We start from the raw sequence: 13950 nt of genomic DNA, 5'->3' as shown, positions 1-13950 counted from the left end.
AACGTTTGAAGAAGGCAAAGAGGTAGATTTTATCCATATGGACTTCAGCAAGGCGTTCAATAAGGTTCCACATGGTAGACTGGTAAGCAAGTTTAGATCACATGGAACCAGGAGGAGCTAGCCAATTGCATATATGAAATTGGCTTGATATTAGGAGGCAGAGGGTGGTGTTGGAATGTTATTAATCAGTCCAAAGGCCTGTGACTAGTGGTTTGCCTCAAGAATCTGTTCTGAGTCCATCATTGTTCATCATTTACATAAATGATTTGGATATGGATATGGGAGGTATAGTTAATAAGTTTTGAGATTACACCAAAATTGGTGTGCAGTGGACAGTGAAGAAGGTTATCTCGGAATACAATAGGACTTTGATCAGATGGGCCAAGGAGTGGCAAATGGAATTTGATGGAGATAAATGTGAGATGTTGCATTTTGGTCGGGAAAATCAGGGAAGGGACATATACAGTTAATGGTAAGGCCCTGGAGTGTGTTGCCAAACAAAAAGAGGGTTGCAGGTGCATAGTTCATTGAAAGTAGAGTTGCAGCTAGACAGGATGGTGAAGAAGCCATTTGGCATGCTTGCCTCCATTGGTCAGTGCACTGAGTACAGAAAGTGGGAGGTCATGTTGCAGCTGTACCGGACACTGATGAGGTAACTTTTAGAATACTGCATTCGGTTCTGGTCTCCCTGCCAAAAGGATGGTGTTAGATTTGATGAGTTCAGAAAAGATTTACAAGGATGTTGCTAGGATTCAAAGGTTTAGGCTAAAGGGAGAGGCTGAATAGGCTGGGGCTATTTTCCCTGGAGCATTGGAGGCTGAAGGGTAACCTTATAGAGGTACATAAAATCATGAAGGACATGAATAGGGTGAATACCCAAGGTCTTTTCCCCAGGGTAGGGAAGTTAAAAACTAGACACTGTAGATTTAAAGTGAGAGTGAAAAGATTTAAAAAGAACTTAAGGGGCAAACTTTTCACACAGAGAGTGGTGTGTGTATGGAAATGAACTGCCAGAGGAGGTGATGGAGGCTGGTACAATTATAACATTTAAAAGGGAACTGGGTGGCTTGTTCAAGTCTTGTTCAATTCTGCCTCAAGTTCTGCCTTGGCCCATGTCACACAGACCCTTATAAGGTTCTGCACACTCTCTTTTTGAAAAAGAAACCCTGGGATCCGAAGCAGCAGAACCTCTGCTCGGAGTCGCACCAAGCAAAGTCTGATCTCCCCTACATCAGCCTCAGCCCCCTACACCTTTAACAATACATGAATCTTAAGGTCTGTTCCTGCTGTTAAACTTTAGCTTCCTGCAGGATGCCAATGTGCTTCCTTACATTTTTGTCCTATGACCGCTGATGTGGGCAGATATTGCAGAGATATTAAAATTGCTCAGCCTCACGTTGCTAAGATTGGGAAGACTTTCTACACACTTCCATTTCCACTCAGCCAGCTCAAGACTTGAAATAAAATTGAAGCTGCTCTTTCTCTTTCACCGAGAATGCAAGAGTTAAAATTTCTTGCAAGTAAATTCATCATTCTGCTGGACAATATGATAAGTCATCTTACACTTTAAAAGTCCACGAGCTGCAATCTTTGCAATTTAATCAGGATTGTGCTAGCTGATCTTCTACAGTATCAGTATCCATAGGCTTCAAGGGTCATTTGCAGGATGCTGAAATTGCTTTGAACCCAGCAGATGAATACCTCACTCCAGATCTCACTAAGTGTTCCCTCAGTATCTTACGTGAAAGTTGGCAATGACAAGGTTTCAAGTTCAATCTCTTAGAATTTAAATTTTCACAGCTATTGTGTAGGAGAACTGGCACATGGGCTTTAGGTCTGCAGAGAAACAGTAGAAGCTCAGTGCCATTTGTTAGAAGAGGACATGCAATGAACTTATTGTATTGATAGTGGCAGACAAGGCTCAGCTTTATGTTCAGCATATTTGCTCCTGCTTCATTCAAGGCTAGTAAACAGGTCATCAGTAATATTAGCCAAAACACTTCCCACAAATGTATCAGGGAGGTGGCTAATGCATGGGTCAATACAGCTATTACTTTCATCCCCTCTTTATCTAAAAGCAATAGCAATGATGCACAGTTTTCCAATGCCAGTACACGTCAAAGAATAGAGCTTTTGATGGTCATGTGATCTGCCAGTAACACATCCTATATGTCAGTGAGCAACCATTGATCATTTAGCTGTACTCTCTTACAATGATTTTATTCTCAAAGATCTTTGCAAATGTGAGATTGTTACACCTGTTTTAACTTCCAGTTTGAACATCTGTCCTACTTCAATATGGTTATTCATGATAAGCAGTGAAAGAGCTCTGATGTTATGAGAGAACTTGGCGTGATGAGTATAAACAGGCTACAGGTTCACAACACTGCAAGTTATATGTACATCAATTATTTATCTGTTGGACGTTTCTGTGGGATAGTCTTTCCTCGCCATATTTTGATTGTCCTTCATCTTTATCTGCGTCTGCATCCAGGTCGTACAAGTAAATAGTACTGGCAATGGCATATCAGGCAACTTGGAAGTTATTCGTTGTGGTTAGTGTCCTGAAACACCAATGCTTCTGACAGATTCCAACTTGCAGCAGCACCATCCACTGCTATACCATTTCATCATTTGGCCACAAACTCCTATGCTGACCAAAAGGTTTTACTTCTCTGCCAGCCAATTCTTTGATCTCATCTGACTTTTGGAAAAAGCCGAAACTGTGACTGAAAGACATTGCAATCTTTCAAAAGCTAAAACTAATTTTCTTCAGGATGTCTACATTTCTTGGAATTCTGCCTGCTTTCTTTCAGAGGCTGCTCAACTGCATGACCCTCTCTATCACATTGCTAGTGAGCTGCTCACTCCAGGACCAAAGTGGACGAGCGGCTTGCTGTGATTACATAATTAAGATTGATCTCAGGAAGTCTCACAGGGTCAGCCTAGCATGATGCCATTGAGCACTAAAGCTTACTGCTCTTCTGCCTTACTGCTCTACCGGAGTGAAAAATCCAGCCTTCAGTAAAAAAAAAGAAATAGCACTTTCAACTAAATGTGAGATCTATCAACCACCATCATTTGTATGTTACAAAACTGATTGAGCAACCAATGAAAGTTTGATTTGCCATTTTACATGTAAAAAAAAGTGTTCTCTATGGGTTCCAGATAAAGGCAGTGAAGAATTTTGTGTACCGTCAAAAAACTGGAATACACATTTTTCAGATGTAGTACTCAATAACAGTCAAAAGGGAGCACTTTTGAGCTATTTAAATATGACACTCTAAATGACTGCAATTTCTGAGCTTTATAAAATGATGCTATCTCAGGAGTTTTTTATGTGTTAAAATGGTCATTAAAAATTAAGTGCCACATATAAGTTGTCATCTAGAATATTAATTTACCTTTGCTAATCATGTTTTTAACTTCAGGCAAAAAAAAATCACCCACCATTTGGTAACCCAGGTTCTGGCCTGGAAATGTTAAAGGAATTGGATGCAGAAGAGCGGACAATAGGAACAGAAACGTTTTCTGGGGTTCTGTCTTCAGTCTTAGCAATACTAGCTGAACTCATTGTCCATCCTCCTTAAGTGATGCCTGAGAGAGAAAAAATGTATAAATGCATTTCAATCAAATTTTATTATCCATTGCTATATACAATAACTGATTTCATAGTATGTTGTATACAAGATTCACTTTTTATCAAGTAATTAATTTCCTTGTTAATTATGATGATCATTAACATTATTTGCTTTATTTAATTAGATACAAATTTTAAATAATCAAGCAGAGAGGAGTGAAAAATTCCATGAAAACTATAATTCTGAAAGAAAAGCATAATATATATATCAAATCAGTCAACATCTTGGTACCTGAATGAAGGGAGACAAAAAGAGACAAAGGATAAATTGATTAAATTGAAGTCCAGAGCAGCTATGATATGGATTGAGACAATGCTGCTGTATAGAAACACGGGGAGACTGCGTGAAGCATCAGATAATGGCTAGGATGTTTTTCTCTTCCAAATACTGAATGACTCCTACTGTGAATATCTAGCATTTTTAGTCATTGAAGGTACTGTAGTAAAATCACTTTGTTCCAAGAAAAATACATTTCAGTTGGCCAGTTGCTGGTCTTTGCACGAAATTTATTGTGTTGTATATTTTAATCACCACAGTTTATATCTTTGCAGAAGAAAATTATTTTAGCATGCTGCTTTTAAAAGAAGATATTAGACAGGAATTTCCATTGAATTTCTCCTGAAAATCTCCTGCAGATTTGATTGTTCCACTTCAAACCCTCATCACATACATGCCTTTCTATCTTCTGCCCTGACCCCCTTATATGCTCCTACCTTCAGGTCCAATGTGTGCTAATTATTAGCTTCACTGTAAATTTGGCAGATGATCATTAGAAACTCTGGAGAAACCATGTTAACAGCCATATATTGTACCTGCTGATCTCCCACTTAAGTTATTGTGTAAGAACCTCCAAGGAAATTCTTGGCATGTAGACTTTTCAGCACTCATTTCAAAACTCTGCTTTGTGTTTAACTGTAAAAATATTTAGCTTCAAAGAATTTGTGGATACTCTCCAAATCATTTACTGATGTACTCATCAATCATGGCCAAAAGTAGGTTGAATGAAAGAGAAAAGGGTATATTCTAACCACAGCAGATCTAAATATAGTGCAGAAAATCTAATCATATAGATGTCATTGGCAGTCCCAGAAACATCAATAATAGTCAGGAATAAACAAATATGCTTTCTCTTACAAATCGTTATGCTTATCAATTTATTTAAAGACTTTATTTTCAAAGATAAATAAAGTTTTAATGTTTGTTGTAGCTTTCTGTTGTTGTGCTCTTTCATAATTCAGCTGCAGAGTAAAACATGCAAATTTAGAATATTGCATTCTCAATTAACTCACTCAGAAAACAGAGCTGTTGTGAATCAACGGCACCCAAATTTTGATATGCAGATAATTAAATGAGAATAAAAGAAGAGCGAAGTTATTTTTTTATATAATAGCGGAGGAAATAGAATATCCAACAGCAATATTGACACAACAGTGAATTTGTTTGATATTCTGGCTAGCACTTCTCTCTCAAACAATACTACAAAGAATAGGTCAGCTGACTAATGATCTCATCTGTTGTTTGTGAATCATACTACGTGAAAATTGCCTCCATAATTAATGTATTTCAAAAAATAATTCTTGAATTTTGAAGTGCTTTGAGAAATCCTAACAATGGAGTGTTTTCTTTAAAACTTTTTTTTCCAAACAGGAAATGTAGTTGGCACTGTGGTCAATAATTAGGTGCAAACATTTGCAGGTAAGGTTTATAGCATATTGGTTAAGTTGGCCAGAACACCTACCTGAACCAAATGTTCAGTTTGTTATCCAAGAGAATAGGGGGCCTAAAACTTGTACAATTCCCTTTGTCAAACTGGACAGAGAATGAGTTGGAGACAAAGTTACAGCAAAAATCACAGCTGGCCCACCCCCTGTGGAAAACAAGTGGTATGGTCAATTTTCAAGTGTGCCCGCCCAATTTCTGCCAAGTGAGTCGGGTTAAAAGAGTTAGAAACATAACATGAACTAAGACCTTCTTGCAGCTGTCTGGAAAGCTGCACACAGAAACACACGCTTAATTTCACCATTAAAGTTGAATCGGGATTCTATTGATTCAAAATGCCATCAATTTGAGTAGGTTTTGATGCTTTTTTCTGAGATACCACCCCACAGAACCCATCGGGTAAGGTTGGAGATGAGCAGAATCTGTGCATGGAAATAACAGTTATTAACTGGCATCTGCCCAGTGGATAAATTTAAAATTGATCCAATAGTTCACACATAGCCAAAATGTGTTCATTTCAAGGAATTATCTCCACAAACAAACATTCTGGTTGTCATGAATTTCTAAATGCAATGTAAAATATCAATGCAATGGTAGTTTTCCTGGGAACATTTAATTTCTTTCCTTTTCCCATTTCATCTTCTGAAATAACTGCCTCATATTTGTGCTGACAGTCTGAGTAACACAGCCAAGTTGTCAAAATTTGTTTCTCGGCCTAAGCAGTGAAATTCAGCAAGCTGATGGTCATTACAATCAGTATAAATCTCCTGCTATGACCCTTACAATTTCAAAATAGTTCCATGCAATCTTTAATGGCCACTGAAGAGGACAGATAAGGTCATACCTTCAAGCGAATAGCCCTGATAGTAACAGAAATGGTAGAAAGTGACTGGGGTAATGCGCACGAAGTCTGCACTTATGAGTATCTCAGAGATCTGGCAGAATTTAACAGCTGAATTCTTTTTATTCCGTCTCACGGCTGAGAGCCAACAAGATCGAGAGGCAATGGCCTGGAATCAGAGAAAGTGTGATCATTGGGGTGAAAGAAGAATTTGGAATTTTTGGACAAATGTGAATCATGAATTTCAAATCCCCACTTTTTTTTTACTTCCCTGTCCTTCTCCAGTTCCACAACATTTCAGGATCTCTGCATATCTCTAAATTAGGTTTTACTCTTTAATAATTCTAAGCACACCATCTTTCACAGCCATGTCTGGGGTCCAGTAGGCTCTGAGTTTGGAATCCTCTTCCTAAATTGCTCTAACTTTCTATTCTCAATGAGGACCCTCTTTAAAACTCTAATGGTTTTCATTTATCCTTCTGTGACTAACTGGCATCAAATTTTGTATGACAATGTTGCTTGGTACATTGTACTATGCTAGCAGTGTTTTAGAAATGCAAGTTTTGTTCTTGTTTCCATTTATATTTTTAAAGAGTCTATCAATATGCTTGAAGGCCATCATGGTCAGCTTAGTTTATATGGTAATAAGAACAAAATTGTCAACTTTGAATTTAAATAAGTTAAAAAGAGGTAAGAACAAAATATTCTGTGCAGTTTTCTTTTCAGATACCAGTTCACAGTTTACAGTACAATGGAACATTCACTGCACCCCTTAATGGAGGGCTAGTACTTCTTCAGTTGGAAAGACAAACACAGGTCCCCACATCAGTACTGTTGTACCTTAGGTATAGGCATAAAAACAATGCAAGTAACAAAATAATTCTATTTCTTAGCCTGGGGGCTTGATTTATCTTAGGCAGGAGGTGATTACTGTTACTGATCAATGCAGCGACCTGCCATTTTCTGTAAAGCTTTCCTCTGTAAATATTCTGCTCAATTATTAGAGCATTTTGTTGCAGCTGTTTTTATACATGTTCATACAGTTAAACCAATAATTAAAACTACTCAAATGTGATTTTTTCCATTGTTTTATACAGTGTCTTATTTTTGAATTTTGCAAACATTTGTTCCTGAGCAATAACAAACAAAAGGCAAGGTACATTGGTGAGTATACTAACGTATTATACATTACTCATCACTAGATTAATTGAGAATCAATTTCACTGGGATTGTCAAACACCAATTATGTTTTAAAAGGAAACTGAGCATGGCATTTTACACTTTTTAAATACATATATTGATTCTGAAGTAATTTACTTCACATTGGTAAAACAACTTAACTTGGTACCTCAGAAATTATGTATTGCTGTTCAATTAATCACACTGAATTGAGGAATATTTTGTTGAATATATACAAACTGTGGCAGAGGTAATATAATACAATCAAGTCAAAACATACACCCTTTATTTTCAATTAAAATTTTATTTTCAATCCTCAAACAGTCATAGGTTTGTGCAGTATATATGTTAATGGATTAACAGAACTGCAAGATACTATTCCTTTTAAAATGTTATTTGTTGTCTGGATATAGGTTTTCTTCTTCGCTTTAGAACAAATAGAAACTTGTGTTTCCATTCATAAATATCTGCTTAATACTCTGAAATCTGTATTGTAACATAGATGTTAAACCCTTATCTTTCAAATTGTCATCCATTTACCAAAAGGAAACTGGAAAAACCATAGATAGGATTTCCAATCTTCATGATTCACTGACTTCGACTATGGGCCTGTTGTTCTTGTTTTTTTTTCAGAAAATCTGGTAGAAATGTCCATTTTTCTCTGCTTTAATGAGCAATTAATGACATTGTGAGATTGCACAGTTTAGGATGTAGGTTTGCTCACTGAGCTGTAGGTTTGATATCCAGACGTTTCATTACCTGGCTAGGTAACATCATCAATGGCGACCTCCAAGTGAAGCGAAGCTGTTGTCTCCTGCTTTCTATTTATATGTTTGCCTTGGATGGGGTTCCTGGGATTTATGATGATGTCATTTCCTGTTCATTTTCTGAGGGGTTGATAGATGGTATCTAGATCTGTATGTTTGTTTATGGCGTTGTGTTGGAGTGCCAGGCCTCTAGGAATTCTCTGGCATGTCTTTGCTTAGCCTGTCCCAGGATAAATGTGTTGTCCCAGTCGAAATGATGTTTTGTTTTCCTCCGTGTGTAAGGCTATGAGGGAGAGAGGGTCGTGTCTTTTTGTGACTAGCTGGTGTTCGTGTATCCTGGTGGCTAACTTTCTTCCTGTTTGTCTTACATAGTGTTTGTGGCAGTCCTTGCATAGAATTTTGTAGATGACGTTGGTTTTGTCCATGGGTTGTACTGGGTCTTTTAAGTTTGTTAGTTTTTGTTTGAGAGTGTTGTTGGGTTTGTGTGCTACTAGGATTCCAAAGGGTCTTAGTAGTCTGGCTGTCATTTCTGAAACTTCTTTGATGTATGGTAAGGTGGTTAGGGTTTCTGGCTGTGTTTGGTCTGCTTGTCGTGGTTTGTTCTTGAGGAATCTGTGGACTGTATTTTTTGAGTATGCGTTCTTCTTGAATACGCTGTATAGGTGGTTCTCCTCTGTTTTCTGAATTTCGTCTGTGCTGCAGTGTGTGGTGGCTTGTTGGAATAGTGTTCTGATACAGCTTTGTTTGTGCGTGTTGGGATGGTTGCTGGTGTAGTTAAGTATTTGGTCAGTGTTTGTTTGTTTTCTGTATACACAGGTTTGTGGTTCTCCGTTGTCCTTTCTTTCGACTGTGACGTCCAGGAATGCGAGTTTGTTGTGGTTTCTTCCTCCTTGGTGAACTTTATGCCTGTGAGGGTGTTGTTGATGATGTTAAATGTCTCTTCTATCTTGTTTCGTTTTGTGATGACAAAGGTATCATCTACGTAGCGGACCCAGATTTTTGGTTTGATGGTTGGTAGGGCTGTTTGTTCTAGTCTTTGCATTATCGCTTCTGCTATGAATCTTGATAGTGGAGATCCCATGGGTGTGCCATTGGTTTGTTTGTAGATTATGTTGTTGAAGGTGAAGTGGGTGGTGAGGCACAGGTCCACTAGCTTCATGATGTTTTCGTTGGTAATGTGATTGATGGTGGTTGGGGTGTGTGTGATGGTCTCTTCTAGAAGTGTGGTAAGTGTTTCCTTTGCCAGGTGAATGTTGATGGAGGTGAACAGTGCTGTTATGTCAAATGAGATCATTGACTAGGAGAACAACCTATACAACGTTTTCAAGAAGAATGGAAACGCAAAAAATACAGTCCACAGATTCCTTAAGAACAAACCACGACAAGCAGACCAATAGACAATAGACAATAGGTGCAGGAGTAGGCCATTCTGCCTTTCGAGTCTGCACCACCATTCAATATGATCATGGCTGATCATCCTTAATCAGTATCCTGTTCCTGCCTTATCTCCATAACCCTTGATTCCACTACCCTTGAGAGCTCTATCCAACTCTTTCTTAAATGAATCCAGAAACTGGGAATCCAGACACAACCCTCTCTCCTAGAGGCCAGGCACTCCAACCACAACTCCATAAACAAACACATAGATCTAGATACTATCTATCAACCCCTCAGAAAATGAACAGGAAATGACATCATCATAAATCCCAGGAACCCCATCCAAGGCAAACATATAAATAGAAAGCAGGAGACAACAGCTTGGAGGTAGTCACTGATGATGTTACCTAGCCAGGTAATGAAACATCTGGATATCAAACCTACAGCCTAAACCTCAACCTGAGCTACAAACCTTCACAAACCTTGCAAAGATTGCACAGTTTTAAAATGTGCAATTTCATCTGTGCAACAAAAGAAGTAATTTTTTTTAAAAGCAACTGCATTGGTACAAATGACAAACTGTTTGCCAATCCAGTTGTGCAGTTGCTTCCTGAAAATAGCCTGAACCCAAAGAAAACTTTAACTTAGCGATAACATCTCACAATCACAGGTAAGATGTGTAAAGTCATGGGACAGCTATTTTTGGTAGGATGGTACTTCCAGAAATGCACTGAACAAAACTGCTTTATTTTTTAAATCTCTTGCATCATGATGCGTTGAGTTGATTCAAGAGTTCTCATTAATATCCTACAAGTGCTGTTGTCTAATTTCCGTGCATTACTTCAACTGTACTTTAACGCATTGCCTTCAAAATGGAGCTCATTAAATATGGTAATTATGGGCATATAGACTTTGCCAATATTCCCCTTCCCTTCACTAGGTCTAAGGGCCTATTAGAGAATCTTAACTAAAGTGTCTTGTCATAACAAAATGGAATTTATTGCATCAATTCAGTTCCATGGAAGATTAGAAAATCAAAAATAAAGGAGCAGGTAGGATTTCAGATTAGTGATGGGGTTGATTGCTATCAGAAAATTTAAAAAAAGACAGAATATGTGGATGTCATATCATACCAAGGAATGACAGCAGTGTAGGGAAACTTTGTGTCCTAATACATGAACCATTTGGAATAAGATAGATGAACTGATGGTGCAAATCAAGGTAAATAAATATGATCTCATAGCCATTGTAGAAATACGGTTACAAAGAGATCAAACAAGGGAACTTAACATTTAAGAATATTTGACCGTATGGAGAGACAGGAGGGATGGGTAAGTGGTGGGGTAGCACTGTTAATAAGAAATTACATTAGGGTATTTGTGAGAGATGATAAAGGTTTAAGTGACGTAGAGTCCATTTGGGTGGAGATTAAAAAAAACGAGGGAAAGAAGGCATTGGTTGGAGTAATGCCCGCCTGTGCCCCATCCCCCCAAAAGCATAGCTACTTTGTGGGAAAAGCTATCAATGAACAAATAATAGGAGCATGTGCAAAGAATAGGTCGACAATTATGGATGTTTTTAATCTTCACGTTGATTGGATGAATCAAATTGGAAAGGGTAGCTATGACAGTGAATTCAAAGAGTTAGAGATAGTTTCCCAGAGCAATATGTCAAGGAGCCAACCAGGTAGCAGATCAGCTTGGATCTGGTGATGAGGAATAAGCCAGGTTTAATAAATGACTTCTGAGTAACAGATCTTCAAAGAAATAGTGATCATAACATGATAGAATTTAATATTCAGTTTGAGAGTAAGAAACTTTGCAAGGAAACTAGTGTGTTTAAACTAAAGGGGATTATAATAATCTGAGGATAGAGTGAGCTAAAGTGAACTGGGTGGATAGATTAGTAGGAATGATAGTAAGAAAGCAGTGGCAGGTGTTTCTAGAATTATAGAATCTCTACAATGTGGAAACAGGCCCTTCAGCCCAACAAGTCTACACCGACCCTCTGAAGAGTAATCCAGGCCCATTCCCCTACACTATTACTCTAAATTTCCCCTGACTAATGCACCTGCACATCCCTGAACACTATCGACAATTTAGCAAGGCCAATTCACCTAGCCTGCAAATCTTTGGACTGTGGGAGGAAACTGGAGCACCCAGAGGAAACCCACGCAAACACAGGGAGAATGTGCAAACCACGCACAGACTGAGGCTGGAATTGGACTTGGGTCCCTGGCACTTTGAGGCAGCAGTGCTAACCACTGAACCCCGGGCCGCTCCTATGAGAAAGTAATTCATGACTCTCAGCAAAAATACATCCAAGTGGTGAGAAGGAAAGATTCTAAAAGAGGGATAAACCAACCAAGGCTAACCAAGCAAGTTAAGAAGAAAGAAAAAGCATTCTAGGAGGAAAACATTAGGTTAACTCTGAAGACTGGGATAAATTCAGAATCCAGCAAAAGAGGACTATAAAGATAATACATAGAACATAGAACATAGAACATAGAACAATACAGCACAGAACAGGCCCTTCGGCCCACGATGTTGTGCCGAACATCTATCCTAGATTAAGCACCCATCCATGTACCTATCCACTTGCCGCTTAAAGGTCGCCAATGATTCTGACTCTACCACTCCCACGGGCAGCGCATTCCATGCCCCCACCACTCTCTGGGTAAAGAACCCACCCCTGACATCTCCCCTATACCTTCCACCCTTCACCTTAAATTTATGTCCCCTTGTAACACTCTGTTGTACCCGGGGAAAAAGTTTCTGACTGTCTACTCTATCTATTCCTCTGATCATCTTATAAACCTCTATCAAGTCACCCCTCATCCTTCGCCGTTCCAACGAGAAAAGGCCGAGAACTCTCAACCTATCCTCGTACGACCTATTCTCCATTCCAGGCAACATCCTGGTAAATCTTCTCTGCACCTTCTCCAAAGCTTCCATATCTTTCCTAAAGTGAGGCGACCAGAACTGCACACAGTACTCCAAATGTGGCCTAACCAAAGTCCTGTACAGCTGCAACATCACTTCACGACTTTTGAATTCAATCCCTCTGCTAATGAACGCTAATACACCATAGGCCTTCTTACAAGCTCTATCCACCTGAGTGGCAACTTTCAAAGATCTATGTACATAGACCCCAAGATCCCTCTGTTCCTCCACCTGACTAAGAACCCTACCGTTAACCCTGTATTCCACATTCTTATTTGTTCTTCCAAAATGGACAACCTCACATTTGGCAAGGTTGAACTCCATCTGCCACTCCTCAGCCCAGCTCTGCATCATATCTAAGTCCTTTTGCAGCCGACAACAGCCCTCCTCACTGTCCACAACTCCACCAATCTTCGTATCATCTGCAAATTTACTGACCCACCCTTCGACTCCCTCATCCAAGTCATTAATAAAAATTACAAACAGCAGAGGACCCAGAACTGATCCCTGCGGAACTCCACTTGTAACTGGGCTCCAGGCTGAATATTTACCATCTACCACCACTCTCTAACTTCGACCAGTTAGCCAGTTTTCTATCCAATTGGCTAAATTTCCCTCTATCCCATGCCTCCTGACTTTCTGCATAAGCCTACCATGGGGAACCTTATCAAATGCCTTACTAAAATCCATGTACACTACATCCACTGCTCTACCCTTATCCACATGCTTGGTCACCTCCTCAAAGAATTCAATAAGACTTGTAAGGCAAGACCTACCCTTCACAAATCCGTGCTGGCTGTCCCTAATCAAGCAGTGTCTTTCCAGATACTCATAAATCCTATCCCTCAGTACCCTTTCCATTACTTTGCCTACCACAGAAGTAAGACTAACTGGCCTGTAATTCCAGGAGTTATCCCTATTCCCTTTTTTGAACAGGGGCACAACATTCGCTACTCTCCAGTCCCCGGTACCACCTCCGTTGACAGTGAAGACGAAAAGATCATTGCCAACGGTACTGCAATTTCCTCTCTTGCTTCCCACATAATCCTAGGATATATCCCGTCAGGCCCAGGGGACTTGTCTATCCTCAGGTTGCTCAAAATGTCCAACACATCTTCCTTCCTAACAAGTATCTCTTCTAGCTTACCAGTCCATTTCACACTCTCCTCTTCAATAATACGGTCCCTCTCGTTCGTAAATACTGAAGAAAAGTACTCATTCAAGGCCTCTCCTATCTCTTCCGACTCAATACACAATTTCCCACTACTGTCCTTGATCGGACCTACCCTCGTTCTCGTCATTCTCATGTTTCTCACATACGCGTAAAATGCCTTGGGGTTATCCTTGATCCTATCCGCCAAGGATTTTTCATGCCCTCTCTTAGCTCTCCTAATCCCTAATACAGATAAAGAAAATAAACTATGAAGGCAAACTAGTGAGGAATATAAAAACTGATATCAAGAGCTTTTTAAAATTAATACAAA

At 39.2% G+C, this 13950-nt stretch overlaps 1 protein-coding gene across 1 annotated transcript in view; it reads right to left on the bottom strand.

Moving 5' to 3' along the window:
- ush2a (Usher syndrome 2A (autosomal recessive, mild)) overlaps positions 1 to 13950 on the bottom strand; it is a 985309-nt gene that overhangs the window by 511554 nt on the left and 459805 nt on the right. Inside the window, 2 exon segments of the mRNA XM_060830996.1 lie at positions 3451 to 3585; positions 6205 to 6370. Of these exon segments, the coding sequence (XP_060686979.1) occupies positions 3451 to 3585; positions 6205 to 6370 (301 nt within the window).

Source organism: Hemiscyllium ocellatum, chromosome 10, assembly GCF_020745735.1.
Source record: "Hemiscyllium ocellatum isolate sHemOce1 chromosome 10, sHemOce1.pat.X.cur, whole genome shotgun sequence".
NCBI lineage: Eukaryota > Metazoa > Chordata > Chondrichthyes > Orectolobiformes > Hemiscylliidae > Hemiscyllium > Hemiscyllium ocellatum.
Note: the sequence above shows the minus strand (reverse complement) of the source record. Positions and strands in the feature narration are given on the sequence as shown.